At 47.1% G+C, this 15331-nt stretch overlaps 1 protein-coding gene across 1 annotated transcript in view; it reads left to right on the plus strand.

Moving 5' to 3' along the window:
• Window positions 1-567: 567 nt before the first annotated feature.
• The window catches only part of lin-28 (protein lin-28 homolog), a 31491-nt gene continuing 16727 nt past the window's right edge, over window positions 568-15331 (plus strand). Inside the window, exons 1-2 of the mRNA XM_022078275.2 lie at window positions 568-786; window positions 13300-13392. Of these exons, the coding sequence (XP_021933967.1) occupies window position 786; window positions 13300-13392 (94 nt within the window). The 5' untranslated portion in view covers window positions 568-785. The remainder of the gene's footprint in view (window positions 787-13299; window positions 13393-15331) is intronic.

Consider the following 15331-nt stretch of genomic DNA (forward strand, 5'->3'; position numbering starts at 1 on the left):
ACAGCGACACTTGCAGACTTTGGAACTTCAATATTTAGTGAGTAATTCTCGTTCCATTTTATAATTTACAAAAAATTTATTTCTGAGAATTTTGTATCCATAATTTGACTTGTGGTTTGAATGGAATTATTTTCTGTTTCTTATTTATTTAAATGGTTATATAATAATGACATGCGTCCCATGAAGCAGGAATATTCATGTATCTGTACTTTTGAAATAGACGTGTTTATTTCTGGCTCAGAATAGGTACTCGTGTGAACAAGGCAATGAATATTTAGTTCCATAAGAAGTGGGAAATTTTTTAACTTCCCGAGTGACTTTTAGTTTCTCAAGAACAGCCCTGTTCCATGGAGTCAGTTATTTTCAATATAGAAATGCAAGTTAAAATCTTGATACTCAAAATTTGGAACCTATAGGATTGTTAAGGTCCCGTTTTTATGCAGAACTGCAACTACTGAAACTTAAAACTTTTCATCCCCACTTATATGCATCGTGTCCGCAGTTTCACGAACATCAAAGAGAGACAGAGAGGGAATGAAAAATATTCGTGCGCCGCGCGCTCGTGTGTCGTGAGTAACCGCCAAATCTATGCATAATACAAGAGTTTGGGTGCAGATGTCAGCACGGTGCCGCTGCGTCGGAGAAAAGTGGGCTAGACGTAAGACGTGCAGTGCGTTGTTTTAATTTTGTGCGATTGTTAGGTCAGGAGAATTCGGGAGACTTGTGATTATGAAACAAGTGTCGGCGGTGCACAACGCGAGATATGAAGACGCTCTGGAGGCAACAGTATGTAAACCATTTCCTTAAACGTTACTGTAACTTAACTGTGTTATAATTAATTGATAAGTATTGCCTGTTGAGGTTAGGCGAGGAGTTTCATGAAGTGTCCACTGCAACAAATGTCGCAAGATCTGGTTCCTGTTGAAATTATTCAATCTCCTTATCTGTACGACGATAGAAATAATTGTGGCGTGTAGTGTTGTCGTGTTCATTATAACAACACTTACATGGATGTGTAGGTTATGTGACACACCTGCATTAGTCTGTGACCCATGGATCACGGCAGTCATGTGACTAAGTACGGATACTTTTCACCTACGTTAATAACCTCCGTTGGCGTCTAATTATAATTAAGCCTAGATTTATACCTACCCAGAGTTTATAATTTTCATGGTGATCTTGTAAGGTCAAACTGGGAACTTGATTACGGTATCGAGCTGTTTTATTTAATTCTGCGTTGTGATGATGTCTCGGGCTGGGTGTGGGAGGAGGCAGCCGTGGGTTGCTCCAGAGTTTACGCGAACTGGCCCAGGTAGGTCCATCCTGGCCGGCGTTAAAATGGGGCACATTCTGTGTTTAAATTGGGCGGCGTGGAGGTCACGTACCTCAGCACCACCATTTCAGAGGTCAGCTGGTCAATGCTGTTTACGGAAACAATCGCTGAGACTCACACTCGGAAGGCAAAAGTCAGAGTTATTGATTGTTAAAGCAGATGGTACGTATAGTTACCACAGGATTTTAAAGGGACTGTTCGCAGGCCGGGGTTTGATCCTCCTAGGGCGCGGGATTTCCGTCGTTCTGTCCGTAACGCTGTTCACGAAGCAGCCGCGAATAATTTGTTTCCCATGTGTTGCTGGACCGTAGCACCGTCAGGATGCTGGACTGGGGCTTTAAAGATGATTTCGAGGGGCAGAGAGGACGCACACGTCTTTTCTAGTAATTGTGAAAATATGCCAATTGTCTCAGCTTTAGGCTACGTGCTGTGTAGATAGGCCTACAACGTTTCGGAATTGGTCGCACTCCGAACGCGAGTTTCTTTCTTATTATTATTATTATTATTATTATCCCATTAAATATTCGCCACTTTAAAGGGCATTTACTCCTGTGTACCCGAGACAAACCTTGGCCCTGAGGTACAACGCGCAGCAGATATTTCCGAAATACATTTTGTTTTTAATATATGTTACATGTATTACACAGTTTATTGTGAGGGATGGCTGTATTAATTACGACAGCGTCTTTCGAACGATGTATGAAGATCCTAAAATGGCGGTCTTCTGAAGTTCCCTGACGTCGTGTTCGCCCGGGATGTTGGCCAGATATTTTCTGAGTGACTTGGAGACAGTTCCAGTTGCTCCTATAATTATTAGAATTACTTCTGCCTTCATTTTCCACATTCTTCTTATTTCAATGAGAAGGTCTTTGTATTTAATTATTATTAATAATGGCGATGGCTTTGACGTAACACGGAATTTTCTAGTACGTGAATCACGAATAAAAATTTGTAATATTAAATTCGTAGTAGCTCGAAAGCTGTGCTACTTGGACGCCAGATCCTCCGTTTCGTTTGCAGACATAAACTCATTGAGTCGCGTCGTGGGCGAAAGTGGCGGCTTCCGAGTGTAGGCCTTATCTAGCGCCCGACGCCGGACTTGGGGTAGCCCTGGACCAGGAGGGCGGCTTGCGGTCCTCTCCACACCCGTAACGAGGAATGTCTTTTTGTTTCGAGCGAATAATTAATAAAATAACTCATCACTGAATTTGTTGAAGTAATTTGTGTGTCTTTGCGGATGTTAATTAGTGAGTTGTCTTCATAAATTTTCATAACCCATCCGCAGACTCGTCTCTGACAGAGGGTGGGAACGTTGCCCTAACCTGAGTCAGCTGTGAGGGACCTGACCCAGTCAAATATACATTTTATTTGAATTACAGAGATAATTTCGAAGCACTTAATTCCTCTTTAAAATTATTGTTGTAGCTCCTTCAGTCATTGGCGTCGTCGACTGATCTTAAAACACCTTCAGGTTGCCCTCCGTATTAAAACATGTTTTGTCAGTGGTTGTGGGGCGCAGGGTCGCAGTACTTTAAAGCGTACCTAAGTGCCGACACTTGTCGATCAAGGGGGAGAAATCCGCGTCTTCGAGGGGCACCTGCCCAAGGTTTGGGAATGCCTGAAGGGGAGAGGGGGAAGGAACTTCGGTTGCTCTATTGGACATCGAGATTATCGAAGAATAATTTGAACACAAGCTCCATACCTCCACTTGGCTCCCCGGACACATTTTCCTTTCCTGGGAAAAGCCGTGGGGTGCAGTTCCCCCCCCCCCCCGTTTCAGCATTTGAATCGACTCTTCGATTTTCATGAAATTTGATTTTCTTGTTATTTTGTTGGTAGTAGCGACGTGTTCCCTGGCGCTTAGCGTCTCGGTCTTCCTACTCGTGCAAGGCCTCGTGCCTTCGAAATGGCCTGCGCTGAGGTTTGAAGGCGGCTGAGATGTAACCGAGGCCTAGCGCCTTCTTTGCCGTAGGAAACGATCGCAGATTCCACCCACTGACGTGTCGTGGTGGTGTTCAGTTGCTCCCTACAATTCCACGCAGTTTCTGAACTTTTCTTGGATGGACCGTAAGCTGACTGAGTGTAGGCCTAAGGAATGGTGAATTGGGCAGAATTCGGAATTAAGAGCCTGCCTTCAGATGGGGAAGCTCACATTTCGGCAAACGGGGATTCCAAAACAAATTCATCTTTTGTCAGCTAAGCCTTGGCTGTTTTTTTGTCTGATAATAAACAGCGTTAACCAGTCGATCGTAGTAACGGTGAAGTGTGGTGTTTTCTTCGCGGTACGAACTGAATTCTTAAATATTAATCAGACAAACTATGTTTCTCAGAATAAACAGCGATTATTTCCTTAAACAGCGTTAACCAGTTGATCTTTGTAATGGTGAAGTGTTGTGTTTTCTTCGCGGTACGGACTGAATTCTTAAATACTTAATTCAGACGAACTTCGGCTTCAGAATGTTTTCGTGCGTTCGTTGAGACACGTAAATCGGCCGCAGCGACCGATTTCAGTGGCGTTCGACAAGGAACGGAGAAATCGGCTGAAGGCACGGCTTCTTAACAGGAGGAAAACCTCAAGCGACGAGACCTGAGCACAGGTGGGCGGGTGATATTAAAATGGAGCTGAGAGCGCGTCTGAAGTTGATTAATTTGGCTAACAGTACCGGAGGCGGGCCGTTTTGAGAAAGGCGACCATCCGCGAGGTTTAAAGACAAGGCATCATAAAAGCCAGAAACGGACTGACTTCGGAAAGGCTCCGGCGTGCAGAGACCGACGTCTCGGATGATGAGAGGCCCTTAGGAGTGTTCAGGATCTGGTCGGCAGGACGACGAAGTTCGATTCCCGGCAGGGGCGTGAGGCGACCGCTTGCTCCCATAAATCCCGAATTTTAGGAATGCGTGGAGTTTTTCCTCACTCCGCCATACGCCTACACGAAGAACTTTGTGCCTGGAAACAAGGCTGGCTTCGTGATTGGCTCATTGCGAGCTCCCACCCCCGTCGTATGATTCATGTACTGTAACTGATGACGTCACCGCAATACTCATTGAACGGTGCATCGCAACTCCACCAACCTGGGTATGAATTTAATACGTGGGCGGGGCCCACACCAGCCAATCAGAACACGAGTTACAGAGAGCCAGTTTTTTGCCATGCAAATCTGTTGACTCACTGGCGGTGTGGGGGGGGGGGGGGCTTCGCCTCGGAAGGGACACTCGTGGCATGAAGCACGCATGGGGCCGAGATTAAAAGTTTTTGGGCACCGTGTTGAGCCTTCCACTAAGAAAGACTCGCTCTGCCTGACATTTGTCCTGGAGGGACTGAGGAAAACCGCGACTGACGTTCGAAGCCTGCATTTCCCACCAGAGGCGCTGTGTGTCATCCTCGTTTGTCATTAATGAGTTTCTGGGCGTCGCTGAACGAGTTCTTAACCTTGGCGTTACACAGAGGCGAGTCGTCAGCTTCAAGCTCCGGCCGCCTTACCCACTGTTTATGGGCTGGGCGGACGTTCTTGGGCGAGGGGGAATCATTCCCTTGTTTCAGAGAACGCCGGGCTTTGGTTTCCATGGCAATTGCGCGGTCCTAATGTTACGTCTCACGTACGAACAGCGGAGGTGTTTATGAAAGGTCGTCACTTGTGTTCACTAAACTGCCCCCGTGTGTGCAAATCTTTTTATAGAAGAAGCGTGCGTGCGTGCGTTTTTTTAGGGCTGTCGAATAAAGTTGAAATTGAGGAGTTTTGGGGGAGAGGGGTCCTAGAAAAAAGATGTTTTCATTCCTCCTATGTGATGCATGGGGGCGGGGGTTCCTATACGTCACGTCAGTTCGGAACGTGGACACAACGCGACTGTCAATCATAGCAAATCACGCGGAAGGACGCTCATTTCCAACAAAAAAAGCGTATGAAGACATCAGTCGCGTGGGACCACAGCCTTAAGGTCAGGTTCGCATCGTCGCCATGTTGGTGTTTTCAACACACGACCTAAATACTCCTATTTATCAAACTTTGTATTCTCGCCCTCACTCCCCTTTTCGTAAATAATTTTCACACGAATTGTTTAATTTTCTTGTATCCTGAACACTCTCTTGGCCCGGAGGAGAAACTTCTGGGAGGTCGAATTTGCCCGAAATTTAAGTTGGATTTTCACGTGCGTGCGTGCAGGCCGGCTTGTGTGTTTGTCACCGCTGATGCAGGTAGCCTACATTCTGACGAGTGAGATTTCGGGTTTTTTACGGCGGTAGCCCTGATGATGGAGGCAGTGAGATCCACTGAAACGTGACCGCGCAGAGACTGTCGTCCTAATTCTGCCTATCGGTTTCAACGTTTGGCTTCACCAAATCTTTTCGCTTGTGTGCAGAGAAAAAGTTGAGGCCTGCACGCGAAAACGTCGGTTTTGATTTGTTCGAAGTGCAATTCCAGGCTGTGGATTGGATTCATCTGGCTGGCTGTTAAGAATACGGTAATGAACCTTCTGGATTCCAGGGAATTTATTGACTGAGTTTCTCCAGAGCGACTTCGTAGACAGAAAGTTCAGATGGCGTCCTCTGAGTCCAGACGATTGTTATGAATTAGGGAAGGAGCAGGTCAGAGTCTTTAACAGCTGATACAAAACTCGGTTCTAACGAATAAAGATGTCTTGTGCGCCGTCAAACAGGCACTCACTTTCCGCAGTTCTGCGTGTTTCAATCTTCCTGTGCGTAAAGTGTAAGGGTTTTTGGAAAACTGTCTTTAAAAAAAGAAAAGGAAACTTTGTTGGCGTGTTAAGTTATAAGACATAAGAGACAAACGATTTTACGAAAGAAAGTCTGGAATTGTGGGGGTTGGTCGTATGAGACAGGCTGCCTCAAAAGCGGCAGGTACCCGCTGCAGGCGAAGCGAGCTTACCTACCACCGGCTGGTCATCGCAAACAACATCTGCCCTTGTCTCTCGAAAACAGTCCCCACTTTTTGCCTTCAGAAACTCTCGGTTCTTGGAATATTGTGTTGAAATGTTGTAAAAGCAGTGGACACCGCGGCTTTCGAACAGGGGAGGGTTTGTGAACGAGGGATAATGGATCGGATAGCCAGTGGGCGCTCGGGGGAGGGGGCTTCAACTGCCCTCTCAGGCAGATGCTAATGGAACTTCGACACTTCGTGGCTGTTTATGAACATTTTGATTTGTGGGCACAAACACCACAGACAATGAAAACGTAGGCCGCGCCTCGAGAAAATACGGGCCCTTCTGAGTTTGAACCCCTAGGCTAAGTTCTGAGGTGGACTCACAGAGATCAGTCTTAATCACACGCTTTCGCCGGTTTTTCTCGAGACACATTCTGACGCTTATAACTTACTGAATTACCCTGTCCAGTGCATCGTCTTCCTGTTGACACAGAGGCCATCCCGAGGTGGTTAATAGACTGACAAGTTTCTCCGAAAGACGCCTTAAAATTATTCAAAAGATTTGCTAGATTTAATTAGGAATTAATGATTGCGTCACTTGGGTGCAGAAGACGTAAGGGGCGGCCACTGCTACAACAGAGCGCAGTTACAGACCTTTGGGTGCTACCGACGTCGAAACTCGTTTTCCAGGAGAATGTTACTTCCACGGAAGTGCCTGCATTGTTTTCTCGTCGGCTAACATCGCCCGTTCTGGATTTTGCCATTTTCTATTTCATCGCCCTGATGACGGAGGCAGTATGACCTCCGAAACGTCGGTGGAAATCTACCAGACTACACGGCGCTACAACCCAGAAGAAAGCGTCTTCAGGCTCACCGCCTGATTTGATTAATGTCGCCCTTTGAGAAGCAGAACAAGACTGAAACAGTTGACTGTGTGCCTTCGCCATCCGGAGATCCGTTATCATGCGAACTGGTGACCCACGCCCAAGCCACTGAACGAACGCTCGGTTCTGCACCCCTTGATGTAATTGCCGACAGGATTTTCGTGTTGCCTCAGAAAGGATCCTGAACAAACCCCCAGGGCGCAGTGCCGAAACGTGATAAGCTGCACGCATGCGCTGATGCAGCTGGTGGGGTCAGTGACCTGCGGCATCCATGGACGGTCGGTCGCCTGTGTTTACAAAACCCACCAAATTCTTCTTTCTGGCTTCGAAAACAAGTTGGCTGACCTTTAGTTTGGGGCGAGGGCTACTCAACTGCACCCGGTTTCTAGAACGCTCTGCTACAGTTTGGGGGTTGCCGTAAACTCTGTAAAACAGGAAAAGTCTCGAAAGTTGATCTCATGTTCCTCTGCACTTTAAGAAGACGACTCATTGCAGAGGAACTGGAAACAAACTCGTCCTCTGTCCACGTAGTAACTTTGGTTGCGCCTGTTTGTTTACGAATGCTGCCTGCGCTGCACCTTTTATCACGTCCGGTGGCGAGCGCGGTTCACAGCATGCCGACGGATCTCCTGTGTTTTGAGTAGCCGTCACACTCGAGCTGCGTTGTCGTAAACTGCCCGTCAGATTAAAGCTCCGGTTGCCTTTACTGCAGGAAGAAACTGTTTCTAGTCTCGTGTGGCGAACAGACGACCCGGACAGTTGGGGGCCCAGCCCTTGGATTTAGGCGACGTATAAGTTTTATTGCAGTAAAAATGGCGCTGTGTATGACAGAAACGTCCGCTGGTTAGGGGGATGGGATGTGGGGGTCGTCATGCAGAATCCATCTCTTACTTTTGATTGGCCGGCGGTGACAAATCATGGATAAAGAAACTGTTTTCCTCTTTTCGTGAAAATAATATCCCTCCTCGTGGCTCGCCACCCCTATTTTTACCGAAACCCACCCTTGCAATTCGTCGCTCTCTCAGCCACCCTCTCCCTTTGTTCAATACCCGAGGGATGGTTTTCCGTCCGTGAGTCTTACAGACCGTCGGCCGTCAATATTCCTGGATATCGCGAGCCGCTCGACGTTTCTACTGCATACGCAAAGTCACCGACAGACAGACGTGCAGAACTGAGTTTATAAAGTAAAGTACCTTGAGCGATAACAGAAGATGACGAATACAGAGAGAAAATTACTCGGTTCAAAAGTTGAATTTCGAATAAGAAGGTCACGTCTCTCACTTGCCCTGTTTTGCCCGGCGCTGTCGAAATTTGTAAGACTTTCGCTAAGTGCACGTGTTTACAGGGAGAAGTTTGCGAGCGTTGATGCAGGTTACCACAGCAACGAATATTTTAGAGTTAGAAACAATTTCGGTCTAACAGCCTCAAGGAAAGAAGCAATTTGGAAGACATAGGAGTAGATGGATTTTAAGGATATCGGGCGTCAGGGGTAGGGACCGGTGGTTGTCGGCCGTCGGGGCCCATAAGAGGCGGAGAATGTTTTTGGCCGGCTGAGCGACCGTCAGCTTCTCAAGAAGCGCTGTGCCCCATGCGGCCGACTGAATTCGGCGAACGCGACTCAGAAATGGTCGGCATTTCCGTTTGAGCGTTCGCGCACTTGCTCATTGCTTCCTGTCAGCGGCTGACTCAGCTGACGGCGACAAGGACGAGAGAGGTTTCGGCGAACAACCGATCTCGGAATCCTTGGTTCAGTTCAACTTCCGCTGTGCCTTGTCCTCCTGACTCCGACAAATCTAACACGGGCCCTTCTCTCGTACAAAATTTTAGCTTAGAGAGCGAAGTTCATCTTCGTAATTTGCGCCTTTGAAGAAACACGACAAGGACGAGAGAAGCTTAGCATGCAGCACGCATAGGCGGGATGAGAAATTGCATATAGAATTTGGTTAGAAAATGGCGGGAAAATGTCACTTTGAAGACCCAGACGTGCGTATATACGAGAATAATATTAAAAAGGAGCAGATCGTTGGACAGTCAGGCCTTGGACAGAGCGGTACCTCACATCGCCGGTCCGAATCTCACTCGTAGCAGATGCGATGAGCCGATCCCCCATCCAAGGAGTCATACGACGTGTGCAAACAATTTGTCATAGTTTCGGAGCAAAGGGCGTGGATTCTCTCGTGAATTCGTTTCTGGACCTTCGGGTTCCACAGGAGACGGGGAATTTCTTGATCAGATGTGCGACCGCCAGCTTCTGTGTGTGAACCGACGGGCGATCGCTCGCAGAACGTGGAAGTCCTTGGACGTGATTCTTCCGTATGTGGACGGCGTTGATGTCAGGCGGCGCGCGGGGAGCTCAGCTCGAAAAGCTGTCTCATTACTTCCTGTCCGTTCGAAGAATCGAATGATATTATTGTTCTCGGGAAGTTCGATGCGGCGAAGCCTGCCAACGAACTGGAGGGCAGTAGCAGGCAGAAATACGGGATTATCGAACGTCTTCCGGGGCTCTGAAGCCGCTGACCAGAGCTCGGACACTTCGGCTGCTGTGTAGTCGGTACTGAAGGAGTTTATCCTGCGGGCAAAGCGGCCGGGGCTGGAATCTGGCTGTTTTCCAGGTTACGGATGTGTGGAATGTGCCGTGGCGTAAACCGGACGTACCAAATTTCACGGAAATCCGATCCCGGGTTGCATGCGAGCAGTTCCTTGATTCTCGCCGCCTCAAATTGTTTAATTTGAACCTTAGGCAAGTTTCGATCCGAACGAGGTGGTGTGTGCGCCCCTCTGAAGGCCGCAGACGTCTGGAAGGCTCGGAGCGGCGATGCCCTCGGGCCCGCTGAGTCCGATTAATTAAAACGCGTGTGTCACGACAGGTGCCCGTCCGGTGGGCTACGATTTGCCGGCAGCTGTTTCCTCTTCTGCGGTTTTCCTATCAAATTCCGTGACCTTGCGCGTGACCCGTCATTAGGCGGCTTGCGAGATTCCTCAACCAGTGTCAGCAGAAGATGACTCAAGCAGTCGATTGCAACGACGTTAAACCAACTGTTCATTCTCTACAGTTTTTGACTTGTTGAATTATTATAGTCAAAGGTAAAGATGTCGGTGGAGGATAATATTAAAATGGATCTTATAGAAATAGGACTTGGAGGGTGTAATTTACATTTGTCGGGCTCCGAAGATGTCTTCTGGGTTGTTGCGTCGTGTAATATGGTAGAAGTTTAACCGACGTTTCAGGGATGCTTGCTGCCTACATCAAAAATTAAGTTGACCCAAAGTTTGATCCGAGGGACAGCGATTCGTGAACTGTAAATGTGCAAGCTTCCTGTTTCTGCTGCAATGATAACCCGAATTGTGTTAGGTTTTTTTAGGTTACGTTAGATAAGGTTGTGCAACATTATGCTGGGTTAGGTTGTGTCCTGGAGAACTTCTGAATAAGTCCTGGAAGGTTATGTGGAAGTCCTTAAGTGGTTGTGGGTGGGTTATTTTGGATCCGTTTAAGTTTAAATGGGATACAACCCTTGGTGAGTTTTGGCCTCATTGACAACTGTCCTCTAGACTTCTCTATCCGCTGCTTTTATCCTCCGTCCTCTAATTTCCATTATCGTCAGGTCCTCAGTCACATCTTCTATCCACCTCCTTCTTCTGTTATCAAGTCTTCCTTTCAGAATTCTTTTTGGCATTCGTTCTACGTGGCCCAGCCACCTCAGTCTCTGAGCCTTGATGAATCCCACTATGTCCTGACCCTCTATCAATCTGTCAAGCTCCTGGTTATATCTTATTCTCCAGCCATTTGTATCTTGGACCGGTCCAGATATTCTCCGTAAGATTTTTCTCTCAAAACATCTCAGCGCATTCTCATCTCCGGCTTTTAATGTCCACGTTTCCGATCCGTACGTGACGACTGATCGCTTTGGTGTTTCTAAGAAGTTTTAGGTTAGCATAAAATGCTCTACGATATTTCCATTCTGTATCCTATCTTATTTCGTTTTGGCTTTTGGCCAGAGCTCCTAAATACCTGAACTGACTCACCCCTTCAAATGTTGATATTTCGTGGTATTCCCTAGACACGTGATGCGGGCATGACCATATATTTCGTTTTCCCTTCAATCACCACTAAACCAAACCCTTCAGATTCCTTAGAAGGATAAGTTAGGATTAGGTTATATAACGTTGTTATACGATGGGTTAGGTTGTGTCCTGGAGAAGTGCTGGAGAATTCCAGGAAAGTTCCTGGTGAAGTCCTGGAGAGTTTATGCGGAATTTCTTTCATAGAGAAATCCTGGAGGAGTCCTGGGAGGTTATTTCGAAGTCCGTAAGCAGTGGTGGGTTTGAACAATGCAGGCCGGTTGTTTTGGATTCGTTTAAGCTTGATTGGGATAAGTTACATTGGATTAGGTAGCGTTTTGGTTTAGGTTGGGTTAGGTTAGGTTGTTATTTTACGATGGGTTAGGTTCTGTCATTTAGAAAGTCTCTTGTGTTCATCGAGTGGTCGTGTGAATGTTCTGGAGACGTCCTGGAAAATTTTTGGAATAGTCCTGTAGAAATTCTATGGTAGTGCCTGAGAAGTCCTGGAGAGTTTATGCGGAATTTCTTTGGTCCTGGAGAAGTGCTTCATAAATCCTGTTGAAGTGTTGGAGAAGTCCTGGATGTTCATGTGAAAGTCCTTACTCAATCCAATTAAAGCCATGTACCATTTCTTTAATAATTAACCTGCATTTTGTATTTATGCGTTTCGTATGATTCTCAGAATTAACAGCGATTATTTCCTTAAACGGCGTTAACCAGTTGATCTTCGTAACGGTGAAGGGTTGTGTTTTCTTCGCGGTACGGACTGAATTCTTAAGTATTATTTATATATATATTTTGGTTGCAAGGGGTTAAAACGAAGTTTAGTTGAGTAGCCCTGTGATACCGACCAGCGAATGCGGCCATTTTAATTACCACTGCTTGTACTCTTGCCCAAAATTCTTGCTGTGTTCGCATTTTACAATATGGCGGTGGAGGGGTAGTTCTGCTGAAATTTCAAAAAGCCATTGTGGTGAGATGGTGGGTGGCTTCGGTCAGCTGCTGTGACAGGGTGGGATGGGGGTCGCAAGGGATTTTTCCACCCAGGTGAACCTCGCCCTCCTGTTGACCGGTACAGCCAATGTCCGTCGCCTCGCATCTGTTTTTACCTTCGCAAAGAAGCTTCTCTGTTCGGGCCAGAGCCTTATTTCTGGAAATCCCTGGCTCTTATTATCGGCAGGTACAGTCAGTCCACGAAGAAACTCGGCCACTGACCACTTCGTCCCGTCTACCCTCCGTATTATCTTCTAGTCACTGAGTAACCACGTGGAGAACAATACCTCTTGAGAAGCTGGTAGTGACTCAGCTGTTTCGTAAATTGTCCGATTTCTATGGAACCTGAAGGCCCTTTACGAGCTCTATCCTGAGCCAGATTAATCCACTGACACTCTCACGTTCTGTGTCCGTGTCTGCATTGCTAAGTTCCTGTCTACCCGTGACGCAGTGAAATGGAGCGGGAGGTTCTTTTGATCGCCGCTGCGTTCAGAATGGCGAGGGTTAAGCCGACCGAAGCGCGAAGCAAGGGAGCTCAGTTTTGGGTCACTGAAGATGTCGCATGTCTCTCTCTCTCTTCGAACTAGAAACGCAGTTGAGATTTGTTCTCTCTGTTGTTTTACGATGCGCAATCAACTGCTGAGGTCGCGTCACATCAAGTGTAGTAAAATCGGCCATGGCCCATTTAACATACAGGCGATCAACAACGCTTGTCGCAATTGTAGGATAAGCAAGGAAGTCCATGGGGAGTGGAGGTGCTTAATGTCGACACCAGAACATATTTTCGCATTGGCTGTGTTTTTGGAGAACGATCTTCAAAGAACATTCGAATCGGCGAACAACGCGGATAGGTTCCGGTCGTGTTCTATTAGACTCTAAGCACTCTCAAGTTAACTCTGACTGGGGTTTCTGCGCGGGCTTTTCATTGTTGGTACTTACCCAATTGACCAAAGTCGGCTGGTCAGCCCCCGGACCCTCGCAGACGTCGGTAAACCTCGCACGGGGAGGGTAGTTTTCCGCGACCATGGTGGATCTGCGCTAACCTTGAAAGGGACGAATCCAACTTCAAAGCTTCAGGTACACGAGAATTCCTTTCAGTCGGTGAGCGACAGCGAAGCTGCGGATTCTAAGCCTGCGCGTTCAATTGTTTTCAGTGAGGAGAGGAGAGGCGATGGCTGGCGCAATGACAGAGGAAGATAAAGAAGAGAACGGAGGACTGGACGAAGGACAGACGCCGAAGGAAAACGGTGAGTCGTATTTGGACGCTCCTTTATCACGGAAAATCTGAACCTTGATTAGATTTCTTGGTATCATCTGCGTTCCACGTTTTCCGTGAACTACGTGTTCTTCGTAGGAACGCGTCCTCATGAAAAATTCGTGTATTTCTGCGGAAATGTTTTTAGTATTTTAAGTTTTGTTCAGTGCGAGAAAGTAATTTTCCAGTCGAATGTCAGGCGACGTTTTATGAATCGTAGTTTTTCAGAGTGAATTTGCCGGTCAGATGTCCCCGGAGAAGCTGGTAGTCGCTCAGCTAGTCAAGAAATCCCCCTCCCTTTATGCAATCGGAAGGTTCACTTCTCTTTATTGTTCCATTTCAAATTCTCCCATCCTTGAGTGATTATAAAAATTCCGCCGTGCGTGCTACATGTCCTGTCCACCCAGTCATCGTTCGACTTATCACCCTAATATTTGGTACTGAGTAAAAACTATGCAGCTCCTCATTTTGCGCCTTTCTCCAGGTTACTGTCACGCGGTTTTCGTTACACACCCAGAAGTTACGTCCCTAGCAACTGCCTTCATTAGAAATCTGTTACATTGAATAGTAGGTCCAGATCTCGCTTACGTTATAAAGTCTAGAAAAATTATGAATTTGCTGTTAGTGACCGTCGATCGATGACAGTCAGAACCTCGTTTTCACCAGAGGCCCCTCTTTTGCTACGTAATTAAGCTTCTCCAGAGGCAGCTCTGCTCTGCAGATGAGCGTTGGGATTTGCTGTAGACGGACGTCGACGACTAAGGGAAGGCATTTAACGGTGTGCAGAGCAGGTAAGAGGAGACGCCGGCTGGGGCGAAGAACCTCGCGGTTGCCGTTCATTCGATTCCACTGTCCCCGTGCCTTACCTCGTCGACCTGAGGATCAGCCGCTTGCCGCCCGGAAATTTTTGTTCAGTTTCCTCCGCTGGGATGTGGGAGACATGCACTCGGAATCATCATCAGATAATCTGTCGTAAGAGGACCAAGGAGGAAACGGCCCGATAAGATTAAGAAGAATTTTTACGAAGCTCTCGGCGTCTCCCACAGCGGCTTGTCTGTTGCTTTCCTCTACCAGGCAGTTAATATTAACTTCGAAACTGAAGTTCATCAAAAGTGTTTTTGAGAATATAGTCCGTACCGCAAAGAAAACATCTCCATGACAACGTTCAGCTAGTTAATGCTTTTCAAGGAAATAATCGCTGTTTGCTGAAAGAATCGTGCGGACACATAAATACAATCTGTGGGCGAAGTGCAATTTAGTGTTGACCCTTGTGGTACACAAAGTTACCACTATTATTTAAAGGGTTAGTAGCAGTTGTAATAATAACAATAACGTGACACGGACTTCGAAGAAATTATTTTACAAATTCCGATTAGCTTAGGTTTTCGTCCGTTTGGAATACGTTAGGCCACTTTCTTTGACCAGTACAGGCACAGACAAAAGTGACGCCACGGACGAAATGCTCATTCTCTTCTCAAATTGCTGTACGACCGTGGTTTGTCGTCGCTGGCGTTGAATAGGGCCACGAAAGGATTTGTCCATGCAGGCGCGAAGACTTGGTGATGATCCTGGCGACTTGGCTTCGCAGATGCGCGCAGTCCCAGGCGGTGATGGACCGTTATTGATCATCGGCACTCCCTCTCTCGAGCGATCAGTCGGCGGAGAGAACAAACATGGCGTCTACTGGCCGATCCATGAATCTCTGACTCCGTGTGTCGCAAATTTAACGTGACGCATTGCCCTCGTTCTAAGGAGGCCCGGGAAGATCCCAGAGCCTGCGTTTTTCCCCAGACACTCCCAGCACTGCAGAGCTTGTGCTCCTAATGCCGTGTTTACTTTGCAGTCCAGTAATAAAGTACGAAGATGCTGGACGTATTCTGGTCGAGCAAATACGCTTCTGTTGTTCACGATTTGAAATTTCTTGCAGATTA

This window comes from Zootermopsis nevadensis, unplaced genomic scaffold (assembly GCF_977971745.1).
Source record: "Zootermopsis nevadensis isolate Lab colony 2312 unplaced genomic scaffold, Znev_1.0 Znev_ptg000061l, whole genome shotgun sequence".
Taxonomy (NCBI): Eukaryota; Metazoa; Arthropoda; class Insecta; order Blattodea; family Termopsidae; genus Zootermopsis; species Zootermopsis nevadensis.